The sequence below is a fragment of the Loxodonta africana genome, chromosome 19, assembly GCF_030014295.1.
Source record: "Loxodonta africana isolate mLoxAfr1 chromosome 19, mLoxAfr1.hap2, whole genome shotgun sequence".
NCBI lineage: Eukaryota > Metazoa > Chordata > Mammalia > Proboscidea > Elephantidae > Loxodonta > Loxodonta africana.
The window spans coordinates 52,640,168-52,664,458 of record NC_087360.1 but is presented as its reverse complement, the minus strand read 5'-3'; the positions used below and the strand labels follow the sequence as shown (position 1 = coordinate 52,664,458).

General features: G+C 48.5%; 1 protein-coding gene across 2 annotated transcripts; it reads right to left on the bottom strand.

Annotated features, from left to right (window-relative positions):
* Nucleotides 1-843: 843 nt before the first annotated feature.
* PHYHIP (phytanoyl-CoA 2-hydroxylase interacting protein) lies at nt 844-24,288 on the bottom strand. 2 transcript variants are annotated; one of them, XM_064272718.1, is made up of 5 exons: nt 13,097-24,288; nt 9,590-9,783; nt 8,179-8,353; nt 6,607-6,724; nt 844-4,912 (listed from the first exon to the last, which is right to left on the bottom strand). In XM_064272718.1, the coding sequence occupies exons 2-5, from the start codon at nt 9,752-9,754 to the stop codon at nt 4,378-4,380; spliced, it is 993 nt and encodes a 330-aa protein (XP_064128788.1). In that variant the 5' UTR covers nt 9,755-9,783; nt 13,097-24,288; the 3' UTR covers nt 844-4,377. The 2 variants fall into 2 exon arrangements, with proteins under 2 accessions (XP_064128788.1, XP_064128787.1); XM_064272717.1 differs by lacking the exon at nt 13,097-24,288 and having other exon boundaries at nt 9,590-13,085.
* Nucleotides 24,289-24,291: the final 3 nt, after the last annotated feature.

The following is a 24,291-nucleotide window of genomic DNA, read 5'->3' as shown; positions in this document are numbered from 1 at the left end:
CTCCCTAACACCACGTGTTTCTCAGTAGTAAAAATGACATAAGCTTGAGAACATACAAAGCTGGCTTTGAACGCTCGCTCTACCATGTAGTGTCTGTGTGACTGTGGATGAGTCATTTAACCTCTCTGAGCCTCATCTATAAACATGGCATGGTAATTACACCTTCCTACACGGTTGTGAAGAAGGAATGAGATAACTGCTGAAGAGAGCCTGTTACCCAGTAACCCAGTGCAGTCGATGTTACAGTGCCTGGCAAATAGGAAAAAAAAAGCTCAATAAATGCGGCTTCCTTGCCTTTACCAGATAATTTACTACTTCCTGTACAACCCTATACCTGTCCTAAAAGGAAACTTCTGGGTGCACTAACTAGATGTTAGGAGCTCAGTGCAGAAAGACTCCTGCCAGAAAAGAGCAATGCTTAACCCACAGCAAGGGGCAGTAGGGGACATATTTCTGACTAACTGGTAGTCTTTCTGGACATCTCCCAAGTCACACCCTGTACTTGCCTGTCCCTACACACAAGGCTGATTCTAGAATCCGTGAAAAAGATTTGCTGCTCCAGTTTGCAAAGATAGTACTGCCTGATTTGGAGAGCTGGGAAGAGGGCAGCCAGATGCTTATCCTAGAGAACCATGAGGCCCCTAACCCAGCCTCCTGCCACTCAGAGCTGCTGCTTGCTCCTGCGCCAGCCCCCTCCCATCTGACGCCCTCCCCTTCCCCACCCTGAGAACATCTGGTTCTAATCTCCTCCAGATGTTGTGGCCAAGCTGTTTTATGGCCAATCACCTCAGCTCAGCTTCTTGAAGGCCTCCCTCCATTTCAGGCAATGGGCCCTGGTCCCTTTCCTTGGGCCCTCAGCCACCCCTTTTCCTAACATGGAGATGTGACACATACTAAAGAAGCCAAATGAAACTGTGAAGATCCTCAGAGCCAGTACCTTCCCTCAATCCAGCTTGGGGGGCCCTCTTATCCACCCAGGATAAAAAGTAAAGATGCTGCCCTGGGAGGAAGGAGTAGGCAGGAAAGTGTGGGCATCCATCTGAACAAAGGCGAATGTGTGAGCTGTGTTAGGGGTGAGAGTGTGTACGACCATGTGTGTATGTGCACAGCAGAGCACCCCACCTGTGAACCAGAGTTGCCCCTTTGTGGTCACCACCTCATCCTCCCCACCCCCACCTGCAGTGTGAGGGTAACCAACGATGAAGATGCAGCTAACCCTGGGGCCCCTCAGTTAAACAATGGCAGCTACCATCCAGGACTGGCCCTCACCTCGTAGCTCTATGTGGCCTACTAGGCTGTCCTCTAAATCCACCCCAGAGAGGGAGTGTGTGTATGTGTGTGTGTTTGCATGCACACGTAGACCTCTCTCCTTCCATTGGGTTAGATTAGAAGGAGGCAGGCCATGAGGGACTCCAGGGGAGAGTCTGGCGGGTACCTTGACCCAGCACCATCCGATGGGCTCCTCAAGCAGCCCAGGGCTGGCCACCTGGAGAGAAAAAAGAGAAGCAGGCTCTCGGGAGGCAACTTACCTGGAATTTCACATCTCCATTTGCTGCCTTCATCCCCCTCCTAAGAAACTCACAGGGAAGGGTTCAAAAAAGGAAGACTGAAACTTCCTCTTCTGGAAGACTCCGAAAACTTCTCAGCTGGGGGGGAAATCCTGGGCAGAAACGGGGCGATGGACCACGGAAGTCACCTTCCATCTTTGGAATTCTGAGCTCCAAGTGTACCACCCTCAATGCCTTTAAAATAAACTTTTATGGCATTTGTAACTCCACAGCCCCCCCTGGTGTTACTCTGGAAGTAGGCATGGCCTCAGGGAGCCAGCAGAGATGTGGAGATCCCTTGGGGTGGTGGGACAGGAGGGTGGAGTTGTCAAGCCCCTGCGTCTGAGGCTGGCCCTCTCATGTCTTCCTGCCCCAGGTGGTCCCCAGCATATACTGGGGGAGACAGGGCAATGACATGGGATGATTCTTGGGCACTGTCACCTATTAGCTATAAGACATGGGCCAAGTCATTTAACTTCATTTTGACTCAGTTTCTTCACATGTGAAATAGTAATACTACTGCATAGGGCCATTGTGAATATTAAATGAAATGTGTGTGGAAGGTCCTGGCTCGATGCCTGGCACATAGTAGGTTCTCAAGAAATGGCAGTTTGCCCTTCAGCTCTTCAGCTTTTCCTTCCTAGCCCAAAGAGGGTATACCCAAATTCTAGAAGGTACGTGTTAACTTGGCCCTGAGTCAGGCACCCAGTGTCAGCGAGGTGCCTTTGATTTTTCTGGAGCTTCTCCACTCAGGCAAAGGACCATTTTAATAAGCTCATAATAATAGATGCAGAGGTGACTCAGAGCTGCAAATAAGGAGCCCTGCTGGGGGAGGGGATATTTGAGTTCTGGGGTGAGGGAAATTCAGTGGCATCTGGGTCTGAAACAATGACAAGCAGCTGCAGGGGAAGGGCTCCAAATGAGGAGTTTGGGGAACTTGGTTGGGGTTGGACCTGGAAGACTCAGTTTTCCCATCTGGAAAGGGACTAAATGACCTCCAAAGTCCCTTTCAAGTTGGAGACACTGGCTCTGCATTCTAGCCCTGCCTCCCACAGTGGGATTTAGTGCACCCTTGGAGAAGATTCCCAGTAGCCTGTCCTGGGGGGCGTCCCAATTTGAGCTCCCCTGTGGACTTTGCAATTCACCCCCCTCACCCCTCCCAGGGCCCAAAGAGAGGCAGGGCCCTCAGGCCATGGCGGTTTATTGATGCACATTGAAAGCACAGCACAGGCAGGTGTGCCCCCAGCACAGGGCAGACACAGGGCTGGGGAGGGCGGCGGGCACCCCCACAGCAATGCTGTAAGCAGAGGGGTAAAGGGCCTGGGGCCCATGTCCTCTCCTTCTCCATGCATCTCCCAGAGCCCCCAGGCCTTCTGACTTGTTCCAAGGAGGCAGCTGACCACTCCCCACTGGCTACAGGAGAGGCTACCAGCTGTCCTGTCCCCCTCTCTGAAGTTATGCCCTTGTTGGCCTGCTGGCCCCATCAGCCCTTCATCACAGGGGTCCAGGTGCTTGTCTGTGGTCTCTGTTGCCTCGGAGCCAGTCACTCTGGGGACCGCTCTCTTCTCTGTCTGACATCACCTCCATCATCCCTCAAACAGCTAGCTGCCTCCGTCACACCTCTCCTGTCACTCCGCCTGGTTTGCTTCCCTTAGGGAGTCCACCCCCACCAGCCTCCTGACCCATACAAAAGTAGGAAATCATGAGAATGCCAGGAGGCCAAGGAAAGACTTCACCAAGAACTTCCGGGGGAGGGCCTCTCAGCCAATAGGCCCACCAGGTGAGCTAACAGTGCCAGTGGGTGCGGGCGGGAGGTGGAGTGGCGGAGAATCCATGGTCTGGTTCACACACAGGCACAATACAGTCACGGCACCGCGGCAGAGCACGAGCGAGCAAAGCGGCACAGCCAGGTGGGTGCCAGGGCTCTGCAGGGAAGCCTTCAGCTCTCTAGTTCCACGCCAGGCCCCATCAGGGCCCAAGGCAGCCCCCTCCTGGTACCTCTGGGCCTCAGGGGTCTCTTTCCCCCTCCTCGACCCCAATGGCTGTCATTCCAGACCCCAGAGTTCTGAGCAAGGGAGAAAAAATGCTAGGTGTATCATCTCCAGAAAGAAGAAAGGAAAAATCCCAACAGCCCAGAGCCTCCAAAGCCAAGAGAAAAAAGGTCCCTTTCTAGAAAGCAGGAGGAGGGTCCAGAGTGGGCAGGTGGGGAAGGGGAGGGACATCTCTCCCCATGCAGGAAGAAGGTTCTACAGGGCAAGGAGCAGCCAGGGGGTACAGCTGGGCACAGGGACTATTTATAGGGGGAAGGGGCCCAGGCCAGAGTGGGAGGCACAGGGGACCCCAGCTCAGAGGGGAGGGGCATTCTGTGGTTGGCCCTGAGTGGGGTGGGTGGGGCTAAGGAAAACCACGCCCCACATCTCTCTGCATCTCTTCTGAAGGCAGGCAAACTACACATGGGCTTTGGCCCAGAGAGGCCTCCCTGGGAGAGCTCAGAAGGCCAGCAGGTCTCCGAGATGGAGGGCTAGGTTGAGGCAAGGAAGAACAGGACAGGGAAAATAGAGGAAAGGAGACGTCTCCAGAAATCCAAACCATCCGCTGACCTACTGAGGCTAAGAAGGCTTCCCAAGTCAATGGGGCACGGGGTGGGCCACACTTACCAAGAGGACCACCCCCTATTGCCTCCAGTGCCAAGGGGTGGGGGAAAGGAGTAGACTGGTGGAGCCCAGGGGACAAGGGGCAGGGGGAGAGAAGACCAACGCCCTGAACCTACGCCAGCCCATCTCCACCCTTCTGGTCCTCTCTCCCTAGTCCCCCGGCTCCCCAGGAGCCCCTAGCGGCCCACACTGATGTTGCAGGTCTTGCAGCTGGGGTCTTTCTTGGCATCGGCAGTGGACAGGCTCATGAGCTGGTGACCGCTGATCTCGCCCAGGGTGCCCAGGGACAGGTCGACGGGCTCGGTGTAGATGATCTCCAGGATGAGGTCCTGGGCATGGCGGAAGACCAGCTCTCCGTCCTCCACGCTGCAGGTGAGGAACTTGTTGCAGGCAATGTCCAGGAGGGGCAGGCGGTCGCGGCAGAAGCGGTCCCCCAGGGAGCCCTTGGGCGCCAGCACCAGGATGGCGTAGTGGTAGGCCGTGTACATACAGTAGAAGTCCGCAAAGTAGAGGTTGGTGCTGGGGTTGAAAAGGCGCTGGGCGGGGATCTGGAAGCGCCAGCGGCCGTAGGGGGAGTCCTGGGGAGGCTGGCCTGTGTTGAACTCCGTGTTGCAGCTGAAGAAGACACCGTGCAGCATGCCGCTGGTGGGAGAGCCGTGGCTGCCACTGTTGTCCTTCAGGTAGGGCTGCAGCATGTTCCCGCAGTGGGTCCTGCCGGCCGGGAGAAGTGGCGCAGGGAAGAGAAAATGCCCCTGGTCAGCAAGGCTGAGCTGCAGCTGCAGTGTGTGGTGGAGAAGGGAGGGGGCCCTGCTCCTGGCTCTCCCACCAGCCCCACGCCTCCAGCATTCAAAAATGTAGCATTCCAGAGCCCTCGTAGGGAGGGCCCTCGGAGATCGGCTCATCTAGCCCACTCCAGAGAAGAGATCTGAACCTGTCACTCCCCAGCTGAAAACCCTTGGATGGGGTGTCACTGTCTACATGAAAAGCAAGGCCCTCCTGATCTGGTCTTTCTGGCCTCTCTCTACCTCCTACCTCCCACTCCCCCACACACCCTTGTGCCACGTGTGAACTCCATGCCCAGCTCTTTCCTGCCTCCGCACCTTTGCAGTGCTCGTCCCTCTGTCTGGATTGCCCTTCCCACCTGTCTCCACCGGGCCTGGCAAACTCCTAATCATCCTTCAAGGCCCAGCACAGGCGTCCACTTCTCTCTAAAACCATCCTGGAACATCTGCCATTTACATGCCACAAATACTTGGCTGCCTACCACCATGTGCTGGATACCGTGACTGTTACTTGACGACCACACGTATTTATTATGTTAGAGCTTTCTGTCTCCCTGACTAGACTCTGAGGTTCTGGAGAGTTCGGCTATGGCTTTATTTATCCTTATATCCTAGAACATAGTGAGGTGCCTGGCACATACAGGTGCTCTTCATCTCTCTCTTTCTCTCTGTCAGCGAGTGCCCTCACCACATACCTTACTGTACCTTACTGCCTCACTTCTTTAATACAAACACTAAGCCTCTTTCCTCCAGCCTCCCCCTTTCCCATCCCACCTCAGGCTCTGCCCCATTTGAATGTGGTGATAAAGGACCTGAACTCAGTGGTCTCAGCATGCATGGGTAGGGGTGGACAATCCCTGATCCTGCCTCACTCTTGCCTAGTCCTGGCTGCCCTAGAGACCTGCTGGCGTGGTAGGCCAACCTGCTTCCCCTCTGGGTCTCAGTCTGCTCATCTGTATGTTAGAGGGTTGGACAGATCATCAATTTTCAAACGTTTTTGGACTGCAGAACCCCCCTTTTTTTTCTTCCCAAAGGAAAGTACACAAAGGCAGGCAATAGGCAAATAAAATTGAAGTTGCTGGGGCCACAAAGCCCCATCCTCTGGTTTCCTCTCCAGCCCCCTCACTACACCCTGAGGTGTTCCCTGACAGAACTCCCTGGAGTCTCCAGGCTCTTCAGCACATAGTTTCAAAACCCCTGAGCTATGTATTCCCTAGGACCTTTCATGCTCAGAATCCTCTCATAGCGAGCTTCCCTCACCCACCTCCCCTTTGGTCTTGAATTTGAGAGACAGCTGATCTGGCTAAGGTGGTAGAGCCCAGTGAAAGGAACTGTCCCAGAGAGGATCAAACCCAGGACCCTGTTAACCCTGGCCCGTTAGCACAGTGGTCTGCCGGGCTGCCTCCACCCCACTAGCCCTCTACCTTCCCTGGTGTCCAATCTCAAAGTAGCCATCACTGCAGAGCCTGTCTGGTAACATGAGGGCATGGGGACTTCAGAAGAGGGCCCGACAATCAACAGGGTGGGGGTGGCCTCAGAGTGAGCTAGGGCAAGTGCAGAAAAGCCTCAGGAAGGAATGAGAGGCTGAGTAGGCCCTGCTGGGGAGCCTGCGCCAGGCCATACCTGGCGTGCTGGAAGTACTCCTTGTGATGGTTGCGGTAGAAGACGGAGAAGCGAAGCATGCGGCCTGCGATCTGCTCTGCCTTCTCCTGCAGCTGAGCCAGGTGCTCCTTGGCATAATCTGCAAGAGCCCAGGTTGGGGGCAGCCATGCCGGTCAGCTGGGGCATCACAACCTCTTCCCCCAACTCGCCCACCCCACGCGGTGAATGCCAGTCAATCCCTGTACTCCAGAGCAGCAGGAGATACCAAACAGCCACAGCATCTTGGGCTGAAGTGGAAACAGGCCAGCTGGCCTCACCTGGGAACACTGAGAGCTGGATGCTGTCTGTCCTTCTCATCCCTGTGGCCTCACTGCCAGAGCTCAGGGCTCTATGGGTCAGAAAAGGGCAAAAAGGCTGCCAGTTATACGATCATTCCAGGGCCTCACAGGCTGTAATCCTAGGCCAGCCTCAAGTAAAAAGAGGACCACCAGACAAAAGAAGGACTTGAGAGGGTAGAACCTCTCAAATCCAGCAGATAGGAGGCTGCCTATACCACCTACATGAAAGCTGGTTGTAATCAAAGGTAGGGGCTCATGAGGAGGCTGGAGAGAACCAAGCCTGGGCCTTACAGAGGTGAAGGTTTAGGCAGACCAGAGCCCAGGGCAATGACTCTCTGCCAGAGCATCCCAGGAGAAGCAGGGAAGCCTGGAAACAGGATAGTAAAATTGAAACCCTCAGCCAGGGCCAGAGGCTGGGGTCCTGGAATCCAGGCACAGCTGCTGCTAGCCTACGCAGCACCTTTGTACAAATTTAAAAGGTGCCCTTTCCTCCTTGCTGATGCAGCCCTGGCGCATTTGGCAAGAGGAGTGTGGACTGGACTGCAGCTATCCCCAGGCCCCCCAGTTTGAATTAAACTCCCACTACATGTGGAGTTTTAGGGCTTTCCCTGGTGGGAGTGAAAGTGCTTCCAGGGAGTGGAGTTTTGCAGCAGAGCTAAGAAAAAGCACCACTCAAAAAACACTGGTATTTCAAGGAGACTTGGGGCATGGGCCTTGGCAGAGGACGGAGCCAGCAGCCTTAGAGGCCTGGGGCTGAGAACGTTCCCTGCCCCTTCCTTGTGACAGAGGGAGATCTGGAGCAGTTCTCACCATGGACACCAAAAGAATGGAATATTGTGGGATAGGTCCTGGGTCATCGATGACACACAAGCCCAGTGTTCATGCTGGAATTTGCAAATTAAGTTCTGCTAAGAGGGCTTCCAGGGCCATTGAATAGGGACCATTTTCCCTGACAAAGAGTTCAAAACAACCAATACGGGATACCCCTAGCCAGGAAAGTAACTCCATCTCTTTATGAAAGTGTTATTGTCAACAGAATTAGCAATGTTTACATCTGCTTCCTACACTAGGCTACAGGCTTCTTGAGGACAGGAGGGTCTTATCCATGTCTGGTTCCCCTATGGCCTAAGCATAATGCCTAGTGTACAGCAGGTGCTTATAAATGTCTGCTGGGTGGCAATGAAGCCTCCTCTTGACCGTAAGTAAGGTAGGTGGGCCCTAGGAACAGGATACTGATGTGAGAGCTGGGCCTTACCCCCAGTGCAGAACTCAACCGTCTCACTCCAGCCAGACACTAGGTACTCCCCGTCACTCTGCTTCACCGCTGTCTGTACAGCCACGCTGTACTCTGTGCGGGGGCTCAGGAACCAGTGGCCTCTTACTGTCATGGGCAGTGGCACAGCCTTGGCCACGAGCTTGGTGGGGACATCCTGAGGAATGAGGTATAGACAGAGAGCCAAAAGTCAAACTGCGGGGTCAGGCCCAATGTTGGCCTTCCCCCAAATTTCTCACTCCCGAAATGGCTCCCATTCCTCCTGAGAGGGCCAGAGTTTCAGAGATTCGATGGCTCCATGCCCTGGCCACAATTTTCTTGGATAAGCATTGGGATACTCCCAATAGGATTCAGATACTCCCTAGCCTGTGCCCTTCTTAAAAGCCCCTGATGCCCCATTCTCTTGGGACCTGAGGTAAAAGGCCACCAGGGAGGAGGCCCACAAAGTTGAGGGCAGCAAGACCTTCGTTTTTGAGGGAGACTTAGAGCTCTGCACACTGCAGTGCCGTCTCCACGGCAACGGCAAATGCTGAAAAGCCTGGGAGGAAGGGAAAATATGCCTTATCCTCTGGGGGGGAGCTTTAAGGGGGTGGTGTTGAACATTCGCATCACCGTGGCAACTGGCCTGCCAAAAGACACCCTGATCAGGAGAACCAGTTCCAGAGAGAGAGGGTAAGTAACCCACGCCGATGCTGTCGTCGTGGGAACCAGCTTCTTCCCACCTCACTCTTCCTCCTTCCTCCCTGCCAGCTTGAGAAGATGGGAGGCTTCCACCCACCTGCCCCCACGAAGGCTTTAACCCAGGGAAAAGACTCACTTCATAAGTTAAAGCACCAGCAGAGGACTCTCTAACATTTCCTTTCTAAACCAAGAACATAATAGGCCAGAGGGCAAGGGCCAGAGACGCTCACGGGGGGGGCCTGAGGGAGAATCATTGAGTACCACCCCCTTCCCACTGCGCATGCTACCCTCCCAGTTACCAACAAGGCTGTTCCCTGAGCCCAGAGCTTCATCAGAACTTGAGACGCCATCCCTGTGTGTGATGTGGAGTCCTTGGCCCCATCCCAGCACAGTTCTCTGCCTATGTCTGAAAACCCGGTAATAATGTGATAATAGTGCTCACTGTGTGCTAGGCACTGTGCCAAACAACACACACATGTTATCTCATCGATTTCTCTCAACAACCCTGTGAGGGCTGGCATTTTTCCCTTTTCACCAGTGAAGAAACTCGGGCTCAGAGAGGTTAAATAAGTTTCTCAAGCTTACGCAGTAAGAAGTCTGGATTTTAACCAGGTCTATCTGGTCCCAAGTATACCCCCCAGGCATTCCATTATCTGGCCTCCTTCAGAACAGGTGTTGGGAAGAGGTGCCTCTGGGCACCCTCTCTACTCACCCGGTGCTTGAACTTGTTGGAGTTCTTATTCTCCTTCTTGTTGAGGTCAATGAAGTAATGGGTGACCCTCTCCAGGTCACTGTTCTCCATGGCCCAGGAGATGCGGAAGGAGTCACAAGTGATGTTGTTAATCTCAATGCTGTGGGGGGTAGACAGCAGCTCCATGCTCCCCTCTGGTTTGGCTCCTGTGGGGACTGAGGGGAAGGGGAGGGATCAGCACCTCCCTCTCACTATGGAGTTTTCTGGAATGTCTTGCTGTCAACATCCCTTTCGAGGTGGAACCTTGAGAACCCCTGGACTGCACCTACGATCTGATGGAAAAGATTGTACAGGGAAGGTTGGAGAGAAGGGACTGGAGATGGAATGTGGTGTCCCCCCCAGGGGCTCTGGCACTCCTCAGAGGGGTCTACAGAGCAGACGGCACCTGACAGGTGGCAGAGGCAGTGGGAATGCTGCAAACGTGCTGGGCGGGACAGATTTGCAGCAGATGGAGCCGAGGAGGGAGGGGGCCTTCAGCCAGCAGGCGTGAAAAGAGAAAGGAATGGGGTGGGAAAGGGGTGGGGGTGGAGAGAATGGGTAAGGCAAGTAGGAGAGACGGGAAACACCTGCTGAGGAGCTGTGGTGCAAGGAACGAGGCAGCCGAGGGACCAAGGGTGCCAGGGCTCTTGGACATGGGCCTCTCTCTTCTCTGGGGCTTCAAACTCCACAGAAAGGAAGCTCCAAGAGTCACCACACCACAGGGCCATGTAGGTACATGGGAATATGCTCGTGGGAGGAGGGGAGCAGCATGGGCGACATGCTGTTATTCCACCCGTAAGTTTTACGACTCTCAGTCACTCTCTTTCAGCCGATCCACCCTTGACTGACTTTTAAATAATTAGCTTTCACGTTAACATCAGTTGTGCTAATAATTTCATAAATATTACCTCATGCAGCCTCTCAATAGGTAGGTCTTATCCCCATTTTCCAGATGAGGTAACTAAGGTTGGGGGACACAAACATACTCAAGGTAACCCAGCTAATAAATGACTTGAACTCAGGTCTGTCTAACACTGGAGCCAAGTTCTAAGGTTGTGTCCCCTTGTGTGTGGTGTGTGTGTGTGTGTCACATGTGTGGTGTGTGCGCAAACATAGGAGCACTGGTGTTTCCACTGTTTATTTTTCCTGCTTCCTCCTTCCCTTTTGAGCAATTACGTTTTCTCTCACCTCCCTCTCTCACTTCTTCAGTTCTCCCGCTGCTCTGGCTGCTGTGCAGGTATAAAAGGACCACACCACCATCACCATCACTGGTGCTGATTCTGAGTTGATTCTGGCCTTGACTTTGGCTGGCTCACCTGAGCTCTGGGGCATGGAGCAGAGGCTTCTCTGGGACCAGAACATTAATGTGGGTTGGGCTTTCTCCTAGGGCATTTGCTTAGTAGCCAGTGGGTCACAAGCTTTCCTAGTTCCCTCCTCAAGCCCAGCTCCCGGCACGGCACGCCTCATTTTTCTGGAGTGTCATCTCCCCTTCTCCTCTCTTCTCTCCCCGTCTCCTCTCCTTGGTCAGGAACTAGAGGTGAGGGTACCTTGTGCCTGCAAAAGCAGGTATTTTATTTATAGCTTCCAGAATTTACAGCCCACACTTTCCTGTCAGGTAAGTCTGCTCCAGAGCCTGGCACCTCTAAATTAATCTGTGGGCTGCCTGGATGGCAGGCACAAGGTGAGGTATGTGGGTGATGGCTCTTACCTGCCCCAGGGTATCACCTGAGTCCTTGTTTCATCTTAGCTTTCCACCCTAAAGCTTGTGCTTGCTTTTTATGAAGTTCAGCCATTTGCCTGTGGCTTTGTATACAAGAAATCCTAAGGTAAATAAGCATGGTGCTGCTACCCAGGTCCAACCCCAAATAAAACAGAACTGGATTGGGTGTCTGGAAACAACCTCACAGTAATAACCCAGTTTTGAATCCATAGGGACAGGTGGGAGCAGTGGGGAGTTACCATCTCCCCAGGCTCCCAGTGAGAAGCTTTCCAGGGAGACACATGTGCCCGCCTGCGCATACACACATACACCCACCCACGTACATGAACACAGACACACTTCCACCCCAGAGAGTGCCTCCTCAGAGCTCTCCCAGAGACAGGGGTAGCTGCGTTTGGTGATTGTGGTCTCCAGGACCTGGGTGTCTACATGTCCCTTCCTCTCACAATTCTAGGAAAGCTGAGATTACTCCCCCTCCCTACGCCCAGATGATTGGGGAAGGGCAGGGTGTGAGGGACAGGTTGAGGCAACACCATAGAAATACCCACACTCCCATGTGAATCCGCCCAGAGACAAGCATTTACACACCCACTCATAGGCAGGCACGTACACACGTCCTGCACACATACACACATGCACATAAGTATGCCCACCCGCATCGCGTCACACACAGGCTGCACACACCTCCTCATGTACCTTCACTCCCACACACTCACTTACACACTTGGACACCTTCCTCCACCTTCCACATTCTCACAGTATTGTACCGCTTTCCTCCCACAAGCTGCCACATCCAGACAGACCTACAGGCGTTCATGTCCACAGGGGCACGCGCACACACTTGCATGCACTTTTGCACAAGCCATATTGGGGTAAAAGAGGAAGCTGCAGGCACCAACATGCATGCGTGCCACCTCTACAAGAAGGCACTCAAACGATATGCCTGTTTGTGCACACATGTCCACTTGGACACACTTCAGTCCCTACCCATATTCTCGTATTCTCTCTCAAGGCTCAAAGACACAGGCTTTGAAAATATGTTTGCCTCTGATCACAGGCTACCAACCGGAGCCCATCACATGCCAACAGGTCTGCCCACAGACGATGGCTTCTGCCCACTCTTTCCACCTCCCCAGCCCCTTTTGCTCTGGAGTTGCACCTCCCCACATAGGAACCCTCTGGTTGCATACACTCCCACACACATGACAAGTGATATGTCCACCCCCTAAATATACTGGCTCACAGTGCCCCCACGCACATATACCCACAGGCTACTCGGATAACTCCTCCCACACACATATGTTCCTCACGTGTACCAGAAGCATGTGTTCATAGACATGTCACACACCAGTCAAGTCACACACATGAGCAAACCGCACACAGACAGACCTACCTACGCATGCAAACCTCAGACTCCTCGCAAACATGCACACGCGTTGTACACACTGATACCCCTCACCCATACGCATTCAGAAGAGCTACCCAGATGCCAGAGGGAAAGCTTTCCCCTAACCTGCTGTCCCTGTTGGCATTGCTGACTGCAGCAGAATGGTCACGGGGTGACTAACTGTGGGGCCCCAGAGGCTGGATCCAGCTGTTAACCCCTTTGACAAGGGCCTAGGGGAAAGGGGACAAGGTCATCGGGCCTGGCATTCCAGAAGGGCACCCTAGGCACTGGCAGCACCCTGGTGTCCCAGCTCCCAGACCCTGGCCACTGGATTTCCTCTCCCGATAGACAGCAGGATGCTCTGGGGAGGAAGGGCACTCACCTGGCTCCACCGGGCTCTGCAGAGGAAGACCTGGGAGGGAAGGGAAGGGAGGGAAGGAGACCTCTGTGTGGATGAGCTCCCCAGGCACAGGAGCAGTGGCCAGACTCTGGGTCACAGGCAGCAGCACTGGCTTGCTCCTCTCCTGGCTGCCCAGGAGGCTTCTTCCATGCCCCGCAGGCAGCTCCTGTCTGGCTCTGCAGCACACTGCTGCTGCCCCCCGTGAGACAATATTCCCCAGCCGAGTGCAAGGAGAGAGGCAAGAGAGAAATAAAAGCAGCGTGGAGGAGAGAGAGGCAGAGAAGGCGAGAAGGAACGGGAGAGACAGACCGAATCTGGCTCCACCAATGGGATCAGTGGCTGCACAGCGTCAGGTGATAATAAGCAAGCTTGGTCCCTGCTAGGCTCGGCTGGTGGGAGGGGGAAAGGGCAGAGGGTCTCCCAGGGAGCTACACAGACGTCCTCAGTGACAGCGGTGGCTGCTGCCACCTTCCCCCATTCTTTCAGGGCAAGTTGCCCTCAGAAGAAGTCCATCCAACACACCCCTACTTGAAAATCTCTGACTTGAATGAGGCCCTCAAACTTTAGGATGCTGGGAGGGGGCGGGGCTAAGCTCAAGGGCTTGAGAGCCCCAAAACAAGGATTCTGATTGGGGGAAGGGGAGGCAAGCTGTAAAGGGGTCCGGATGGGGTATGTGAGCCATGGGGGTTCTGTCTTCTGCCTGGATTCTCTCCTTGGCGCCGTTTGCTGATCTGTGGCTCCATTTTCCTATCAACTGTATCGAGAGAGCAGACCTGCAGCCCAAGGGACCCCTGATTCTCTAATGAGAACCTTCTGGCTGCTTAGGCATCCCCAGGGAAATGGACAGCAGAGAGAAGCTGTGGAGCAATGAAGGGTGTGTAGGTGTAAGAATAGAGGTGGGGAGGAACATACAGAGCTTTGAGTGTTCTCATCCCAGCCCACCATCTGAGGTCAGAGAAAGCCAAGCTGAATATGTCGGCTAGAGAGGGTAGTATCTGCTTTCTTATCGGCAGGAGGTTTTCCTACTCACCAAGAAGCGAGCACACCGTGGATTCCACCACGAAGAGCACTCAAAGCAAGTTGAATCAAACAACAAAAATGACAAGAACACCCCTGTTAGGCATGTGTGGTATTGAAAAGCGTGGGCTTTGCAATAGGAGAGGTATGGTTAAAATTCTTGCTCTATCACTTTCTAGCTAGTGGCCTTAGACAAGTTACTCAACCTCTCTGAGCCTCAGTTTTTTTAATCTGTCAAATGGGATAATACAGGGTTATTGTGATCACTAAATGAGATAATTATGTAAGTCATTTAGCTTTGGGCCTGGCACATAATACGCACACAGTCAATATCAGAGCTGCTATCAGTCCCATCATTACTAATAGTCTCTTCCTACAAGAGCCCATGGTCTTTCAGGGGAAGAAAAGTGGACATTCCAATGACACAACTACAGAACAAGGAGTACCCAACTAAATTGCAAGGTAGAGATAAGAACTCAGAGAAAGAGGAGTCATGACCAGCTCTAGAATGCAGGTGGGGCACAGTCAAGAGGAGACTGAACGCATAAGTGTGGGGGGAGTCGGATGGGCTTAGTGCTGGGGTGAGGGCCTCAGAGAGCTGTAGAAGGCATGAGCCGAGAGTAAGGGACACTCACCGAGAGGGAGCCACGGGGCTGCAGATGTTGGTGGCAAAGGTTAGGAGGTGACAGTAGACAGAGAGTTGTTCATAGGATGCAAAGACAAGCAGAAGCCAATCCTACCTTAAATGGGTGTGGACAACCTGAGCAAGTTGTGTCAGGTTCTCAACCACAGAATGTGGCGTGGTGTGTTACACTGGGGCAGGATCAAGCACTCCCTTGGCCAAACATAACTAGAGCCCTCCCCTCACACACCTACACTGAGATGATGAAACTCAGAAGAGAATCAAAACATAATCCCTTGGTTATGGCAAAGCAACAGACATCTGGACTAAAACCCTGCCCCTAAGACCAACCTGGGGTAGTGTGAGGACCTTGTGGGTGGTGTGAGGAAGTCAGATTCTCTGTGACTTGGTTTCCCCTTCTGTAACAGGCAGCCTAGTGCGAACGTCACCTCTGCCTCTCACCTTCTCAGGGTTACATGGGGATACTACGTGAGATCAAGTGTACTGAGGAGTGCACAATAACCCTCTGAATACCTTTTTGTGGAGCTTTGTGCTAGCATCAGGTGAAGGCACAGACCCTTTCAGAGCTTCTGCTGCTTCTTGCCTCACAGGACTTCTATACAGATCACAGGAGAAAACACATGGTAAGAACAAAACCCAATGTGCTAAGTATAACTCATTCTGCATGAAACCAACTAAACCACCACCAAGAGGCATTTCTGCTACATTTTTATTTTTAATAATATTTTATTATACAAGTAATACAAGATCATTGGAGAAAGACAGGAACATTTCATTTTTAAATTTATGAGAATTAAAATGGTTTGTTTCCCTACCATCCAGGAATATGAATAATAGATACATATATGTAATTTATTAATGAAAATAGAATGAGAGTATAAATACTGTTTTATAGCCTGCTTTTCCCCCTTACTTTTCCTGTTCATTACATAGTCTTTCTGCAGTATCGTTTTAAATTGCTGTGTAGTGTTTAATTGTCAGGTCATGCACTCGTCTTTTGGAGCCAATCCAAAAGACTGGCTTTTTCATGATTTGTTTATGATTAAATTATTTTTTCTTTTTCACTACTCTAAACAACACTGAAGTGAACAGTCTTACAGTAAAATCTCTTCCCATACCTTAATTGTATTTCCAATGAAATATTAAAGAGTATGGACTTTATTTGAATACTGATTTTAACGAGCTATTAAAAAAAAAACTACCCTCTTAATATTGCTTATGTATTTTATATAATCAAAATGTTTACATGCATTTCCCCATGGTTAAACCAAGTGTGGAGATCTCTGTAGCTAATGAACGTGCATGCATCAGAGATTCCATGAAAATCACCTTGTTCATTTATACACAGTGACGACGACAGGAGTGGGGAAGGACTAGTTATAAGAATTGTATGGATTTCTGAGTGCTTATTTATTTTACCTTTTTTGAAATTATGTTTAGACATCCTACAATCCTCACTGCTCCCCCCTCCTTTTTTTTTTTAACTTAATAAAGGGCATTAAAGCGATTCTAAAAATTGGACACGTGTCTGAGCACTACTCAAAGAAAATAAAATAAAAGCTAAAAGAAAATAAGTCTTTTAGCTTTTATTAAACTTAAATATTTAACAATTTCAAGACACGGAAAAATAGCTGAATTATATTTAAGAACTCTAAAAAACTATAGAAGAGACACCAATGAAATATTGGAGGGGCAAAAGAAAATTCAAGGGAAGAAGGCAGAGAACAACGGAGAAAGAGAACTGGAACTGAAATGAGAAGTGGAGGGACTAATCTAATAGAAATATAATATTGGAATAATCAGTGTTTTACTTGAAATGAAAGAACATAATGTAGAGAATATGGTATACCACCGAGCACTGTATGGCAAGATATCGAGAGAAAGAGTTAGACATATTGAACATACTGCTATGATGGAAAGGCTTCTCCTGACTCATCCAATATTTGCTACTGTATTCTATTAAGAGAGCTGCTTACAGAAGAACCTATAGAGAAGATATATGAAAATATAACTCAATGATGGCTTTTACATCAATGTGCCACAATTAAACTACCGGTTGGAAACAATCCACCCTTATTTTTCTAATGCATATCCAGATTTGCCACTTGGTCTCACCACAAACTAGAACTCATTCATTCATTCAGCATATATTGGGTGCTTACTATATATCAGGCACCATTTTGAGCAATGAGGATACAGTTGTGGGAGGAAGGGGGAGGAAGACAAAAAGTCCTGCCCTTATGGAGCTTACATTCTAGTGGGGGGAAGACAATGAATGAATGAATGAATGAACATATATAAAGTAGTGATAAATACTCTAGAGAAAAATAAGTTAGAAAATAGTGGTAGAGAATGTCACAGGAGGTCAGGGAAGGCCTCTCTGAAAAGGTGACTTTGGAATAAAAGATCTCAACGAAGGGCGGGACAAAGGGAGGGAGAAGCCATGTAGAAACACCTGGGGGCTAAAACAAAGATGAGAAGGTAAAGGAGACAGGGATACTAAATGACTGGAAACAGAACAATTAGAATAGAAATGAAAATGTTGACACATTGTAAAAAATGTAACCAATGTCACCGAAACTGCTAAATGGGAACCTAATTTGCTGTGTAAACTTTCACCAAAGCACAATAAAGTATTGTTTTAAAATAAATAAACAAATACCTGGGGAAGAGCATTCCGTGTAGCAGGCGCCAAGGCCCTGATGCAGAAGCGGGTCTGTGTTCTAGCAACAGCAAAGAGGCCAGTGTGGCTGGAGCAGAATGAGTGAGTGGAGTGTGGTAGGAGTTGAAGCCAGAGAGATGGTGGGTGGAGGGACATGCAGGACCTCGTAGGCCATTACGAAGCCTCTGGTTTTTGCCCTAAAATGGGAAGCCATTGGGAAGTTTAGAGCAGAGACCTGACCTGATGTGAAATATGTTAATTATGCTATTTGCGACTAGACTGAGGGGATCCAGGTGGGAGCAGGGAGGCTGGTTAGGGGTCTATTGCAATATCTCCAGCAAAAGATGATGGTGGCCTAGCCCAGGGTAGTGATGAAAAGTGGTAAGATCCTGGATCTGTTTGGAAGATACAGCTGACATAATAGATGTAGCACATGATAGAGAGAATAACCGCAAGATACGTGACCTGAACAACTAGAAGAATGGAGTTGATGTTTACTGAGATGGGGGGAACTTTGGAGGAGTAGGTTGAAAAGGAAGTTTGGATTTGAGATGCCTAGCAGACATCCAAGTGGAGATGTGAAATAGGCAGAAATACACGTCTGGAGTTCAGAGAGGTCCAGATTGGAGATACGCAGTTAGGAGTCATCAGCACACAGTACACTGAAGTCACGAAACCAGACCATTGTCAAGGGAGTAAGTATTGAGGAAAAAAGAGAAGAGTTTCAAGTACTGAATTCTAGAGCTCTGCAATGTTTAGAAGTCAAGGAGAGGAGGAACCAGCAAAGGAGACTGAGAAGCAATGTCCTGCAAAATGAAACAAATAAACTAGGATAAATTACATGTAGAGCACATGTAAGGACTTGAATTTGGATAGCATTCTCTTGGACAGCATTCTCATACCACGCATTCCACTTTTATTCTACTCAAACATATTCAAAGCAGTTCCTTATTCATTTAGCATTTTCAATGCCCATCAAGAATTCACAGGAATAGGACTTTGACAAAATATGACTATACCTTCTGAAATCTGTATTTAGACCCAGAAAACTGTATATTGTTCTTAAGAATTCGAGCATTGGTTGAACTAGTTATCAGAAAAGAATGAGAATATTGTCTTTACTATAAAATATGTGGAAATAAATGTGGTAAAATATTATTAATGTCAATTAAGAGCTGCTACAATTACATAAGTTTCGTGGGTTTAGCTAGTTAATTTACGTGTTTCTTTCGAGGCTAGATAAAACAATGAACGCTCTTGGGGAGAGCAAAAAAGAAAGAAAAATGGTGCTGAAAGTATATTAGCCTAATTAGAGGGAAGTTGGGGAATGTTCCTAAAGGGAAATCCTAATAACCAGTTTTAGAAAGTAACCCCCAAAATGCCAAAGGTAGAAGGTCTGATTTACTGGTAAGTCTTCTCCTTTGTCCTTTTGGGGTAAAAAATGTTGTGGAAATCCAACAAATAGTGCAGAAAGGTATTGGTTAAATAATTTATGTGGAGTACTATTTAGCCATTAAAAGAAATAACTTATGTCATGATTGAATTACAACCCCCCCAAAAATGTGTCTATCAATTTGGCTGGACCATGATTCCTGGTATGGTGTGATCTTCCTGTATGTTGTAAATCCTGCCTCTATGATGTTAATGAGGGAGGATGAGCGGCAGTTGTGTCAGTGAGGATTGGATTGTGTTTTGAGGCAATCTCTTGAGATATAAAAGACAGAAGCAAGCAGAGAGACAGGGAGACCTCATACCACAAAGAAAGCAGCACCAGGAGCAGAGCGCGTCCTTTGGACCTGGGGTCCCTGCGCCTGAGAAGCTCCTGGACCAGAAGAAGATTGAGGACAAGGACCTTCCTCCAGAGCCGACAAAGAGGGAAAGCCATCCCCTGGAGCTGACATCCTGAATTTGGACTCTGAGCCTACTTTACTGTGAAGAAATAAATTACTCTTTGTTAAAGCCGTCCACTTGTTGTATTTCTGTTATAGCAGCACTAGATGACTAAAACAACTTAGAATATTTAATAACTCAGAAAAATCTTTGTTAAGAGAGAAAAAGCAGGATATAGCACCATATGTAAAAATACCTTAATTTTAAAAACCTATATGCATAGAAAAACCAACATCAAATACATATAAAAATTGATGTGATAATAATAGATGATTTTCATTTCCTTCTGAGTGCTTTTTAAAATCTTCTAAATTTTCTACAACAAATAAATATCTTTTAACACAAAACAAAAAAAATTAGGAGCTGCCAAAAGGCTGGTGGAGCCCTGGTGGTGCAGCCGTTAACAGCTCAGCTGCTAACCAAAAGGTCAGCAGTTTGAATCCCCCAGCCGCTCCTTGGAAACCCTATGGAGCAGTTCTACTCTGTCCTGCAGGGTCGCTATGAGTCAGAATTGACTCTACAACAATGGGTTTGTTTGTTTTTTGGTAAAAGGTTGGTGGACATTAAAGCCCAGAGAATCAAATCAAATAAATTTCATCTAGCGCTTCAGTCAGAAGCTAAGGAATTCTGTGTGTAGGGATTTTATTTGGTTATCATGAAACCGATATGGAGAAGACAAGTTGAAAAAAATCTGGTTAGGCACCAACAGAATACAAAACTAATATAGTATTAAATTGGCAAAAACATGTCTAAAATTTTAAGAGCCAATACTGAAAAGGATATGGACAAACATTATAGGTACTCTTTTTTAAAAATATTTTTATTATGAAAATTTTCAGACATGTAAAAAGATAGAAACAGTACTATTAAAAACAACCATGTATTTACTAACTCATACTTTATAATTACTGACTCTTTATCCATCTTCTCTCCCACTTTTCCACCCCCATGTTAAGTTAAAGTAAAATCCAATACATCAGTTTGGCAAGTAGCCTCTGGGGTCTCAAAAGCTTGTGAGCAGCCATCTACAATACACCTATTGGTCTCTATTCATTTGGAGCAAAAGAGAAAGAAGGAAACCCAAGAATCAGAGAAGGAACTGGTCTACAGGACTAATTTTCTCCATAAACCACAGTCTCCTCTACTTTGACACCGGAAGAGCTAGATGGCTCTTGGATACTGAAGTCCCGATTAGCAACACAGTAGATGAATCCTAATAGAAAGGGAGAAAAATGTGGAACAAAACTTCAAATTCCCCAGGAACGCATACTTATGAGACTGGAGGAATCCAAGGGACCATTGTCCTGAGATACTCTTTAAACTCTGAACAGAAAGTATATCCTGAAGTTACCTTTTAACTAAATAGCAGGTTAACTCAAAACAAAAAATGTCAATCGAGTACTGAGCTCTTTTAAAAAATTAACTATATGTGCCCAAATGGACAACCAAAGCAAGCAAAACTAAACCCATTGCCACAGAGTTGATTCTAACTCATAGTGACCCTATAGGACATAGTAGAACTGTCCTGTAGGCTTTCCAAGGTTATAAATCTTTACAGAAGCAGACTGCCACATCTTTCTCCTGCAGAGCAGCTTGTGGGTTTGAATTGCTGACCTTTAGGTTAGCAGTCAAGCGCTTAACCGCTGTACCACCATGGCTCCTGTCAATGGACAATGGTTAAAATATGGATGAGAAGGTTTAGGGGCTGTGAGAGAAGGTTCATGGGAATGGAACAACTAGAATGGAAATAATAATGTTGACACAATGCAAAAAATCTAACCAATGTCAATGAACAATATGTGTGGAAATTGTTGAATGGGAACCTATTTTGCAGTGTGTATGTTCACCAAAAATACAATATTTTTTATATAAATCATAGCATTTCATAAAATGACAATGGCAACAGAATTTGAGAAGACTGAAAACAGATGGAAGAGTGGTAAAAGACTTAGGAGACCAAGAAAACTGACTCCTAAGGCAGTAATGAGGGCACCAAGAGCCAAACCAGTACTCACTGAGGCGCTCATAACCAGTTAGCTCCAGGTTCCTTTTGAAGTGGAGGTGAGGAAAAGGGGAACTAGCCCGAGGAGGATGGGTTGCAAGTCTGCTTAAAAAGCAGTCAGATCCCCAGATTCCCTTCCCAGCTCTATGAAGTTAGGCAAACGCTTCTCTCCTACCAAGGCAAAAACCTGCAAATGTATTCTCTGGAGAAAGCAAAGCAGGTCTCTAGGGGGCAGGCGAGTTATGTTATATGCACTCTTATATATTATACGGAAACGCTGGTGGTGTAGTGGTTAAGTGCTACGCTGCTAACTAAAATGTCAGCAGTTAGAATCCACCAGGTGCTCCTTGGAAATCATATGGGGCAGCTCTACTCTGTTCTTTAGGGTCGCTATGAGAAGAATCAACTCGATGGTTTTTTAAAAAAATATGTTATATAGATATTCTTGTATGCATATATTTAGTAGTGATGCATTATCAGCACAATCCTTTTTTAAAGCAATTTAGCAACATGGAACCATCAAATGTACTGCCACTGTGGAAAAGTTTGGCAGTTTGTTATAAAACTAAGCATACAAGTCATATGACCGAGGCATTAGTGGTTCTGTGGTTGAATTCTTGCTCAGCCAATGTGCCTCGTGTGCAGCCACCATGCTGTCAGTGGAAGCTTGTGTGTCACTACAATGCGGAACAGATTTCAGTGAGGCTAGAAAGGCATGGTGATCTACTTCTGAAAATCAGCCAATGAAAACCCTATGGATCTCAAGTTCTGACCTGCAACGGATCATGGGGATGGTGCAGGACTGGGTGGCATTTCATTTTGTTATGGATGGGGTCATCATGAGTTGGGGGCAACTCAACAGCAGCATTTATCCCAGAAAAATGAAAATCTATGCTTACTCAAAACCTATACGCAAATGTTCATAGTAACTTTACACATAACAGTAAACAACTGGAAACAACTCCAATATACTTCAAAAGGTGACTGGTTAAGCTGTGGTACATACATACTATGGGTAGGGAACAATAAAAAAGAATGAATTATTGATACATGCAACAACTTAGAAAATCTCTAGGGAATTAGGGTGAGTGAAAAAAGCTATCCCAAGGAGTCACACACTGTACGAGTCCATTTATATAACATTCTTAAGATAACAAAATTATAGAAATGGAGAACAAATCAGTGTTTGTCAGGGGAGGGTGAGGATAGGGACAGAGGTAGGCGTGGCTATTAAACGGGCATATCTTGACGGTATCAATGTTACTATTCTGGTTGTGAGATTGTACCATAATTTTGTAAGACATTACTATTGGGGGAATTCCAGTAAACCGTACTTGGGATCACTCTGCACTATTTTTTTTTTTTTTTTAACAACGGTGAGTATATCTATAATTATCTCAAAATATAAAGTTCACTTTAAAAAACTGCACATGTTCTTTAGGTCAGTTACTCCAGCTCTGGCCATCTGACCAAGGGAATAACCCAAAAGAAGAAAAAAACATTAAACGAACCAGATGTTCACCGCAGAGTTATTTACAACCGCGGGGAAAAAAAAAAAAAAAAAAACAATCTAAGTGTCCAAACAACAGGGAAATAAATCACGATGTACCTGTCTGTTTCCTAGTGCTGCTGTAACATATACCACAAGTAGGTGGATTTAAAGAACAGAAATTTGTTTTTGTCACAATGTAGGAGGCTAGGAGTCCAAATTCACTGCTCTTTGTCCAGTCTGGTGGGGGGGTGGTGGTGGTGGTAAATTCCTGTCTCAGTTTCAAGTCCTGCTTGCTCAGTGATCTAGAGGTATCCATTGCTTTGCTTCTGTGTCTCTTCTGCTTTTTTATAACTCAGAAGTGATTGGGTTTAGGACACACCCTACATTGATATGGTCTTATTAACATAACAAAGAAAACCTTAATTTCCAGACAGAATTACATCCACAGGTACAGCGATTAGGATTCCAACATATATTTCGGGGAGACACAATTCAATCCATAACAGCACACGACAGAGAATTACTCATTTGGATGCAGCAAAAGAAATGTTCTTTGAAAAAGCATACAAAATTGTGGTACAAGAGGTTCTGGTAAGGATACAGGACTGTATTACCAAAACTTTAACAGTAGCACTCTATGGTGGGGTCGCTGAGCCGGAATCGACTCCACAGCAGAGAATTTTTTTTTTTTTTTTGGTTATGGTGGAATTCTAACAAATACTTTCCCTTCCCCAAACTTTCCGTAATGTTGTTACATGGTTTTACATGCTGTACAGTGCGGAAAGTGTAACATTAAAGGACATTTTTTATGTCAAACTACAAGCGTCAAAGTCACAATAAAAAAGTTATTTCACTTCGCCTCTCCTGCAAAATTTTTCATTTTTCAGGTACCTTCCAGGCTTTAACCAAGAGCGCACACAAGAACCTGCACAGTCGTGAGCCCAGCAGGTTCGTCCGCTGCAGCTGCTCCAGCGCTGCCCCGACAGCCCCACACCAGGACCCCACCAGTTCAAAAAAGGGGCCTCCGAGCGACAGCAAACGCGAGCGAAGCCACTGCCTGGAGGTACAGTGACCACTCCAAGGTCACCATCTGGAGTCCACAGCGGCAACTGCCGCGGCCACGGCTCGGCCCTGCCCCAGGGCTTCCCGAATGCGAATCCGGGTCTCGCTCTCTGCCCCGCGCCCCTTCCGAGCTGCGACCCCATTGGTTCCAGAGGCTCCGCCGAGGCGAATCCTCACGTTGTGGCGTGGCGGCTGCCAAGGACCCCAGACCCTGAACTCGGCGTCCCCACGTCCGGTCCCGGGCCAGACCCCTGAGCACAACATCTTACTGTAACCCAGACCCGTCCTCTCATCCTTTTTCGCCCTCTCAACCCAGCTTTTCCCGACTCCGGGAAGAACCGGGAAGAGAAGGCGGAGGGGAGCGAGGTGCCGCTTGATAAATACTGTGCCCCGGCCCCGCCCACCGGAC

Coding starts and splice junctions, on each gene's coding strand:
- PHYHIP (XM_064272718.1), bottom strand. CDS start 9,754: ATGGAGCTGCTGTCTACCCCCCACAGCATTGAGATTAACAACATCACT. Junction 6,725..8,178: donor GGTTGAGTTCTGCACTGGGG/GTAAGGCCCAGC, acceptor GGGCTCTTGCAG/ATTATGCCAAGGAGCACCTG. Junction 4,913..6,606: donor GAGTACTTCCAGCACGCCAG/GTATGGCCTGGC, acceptor CCCGGCCGGCAG/GACCCACTGCGGGAACATGC.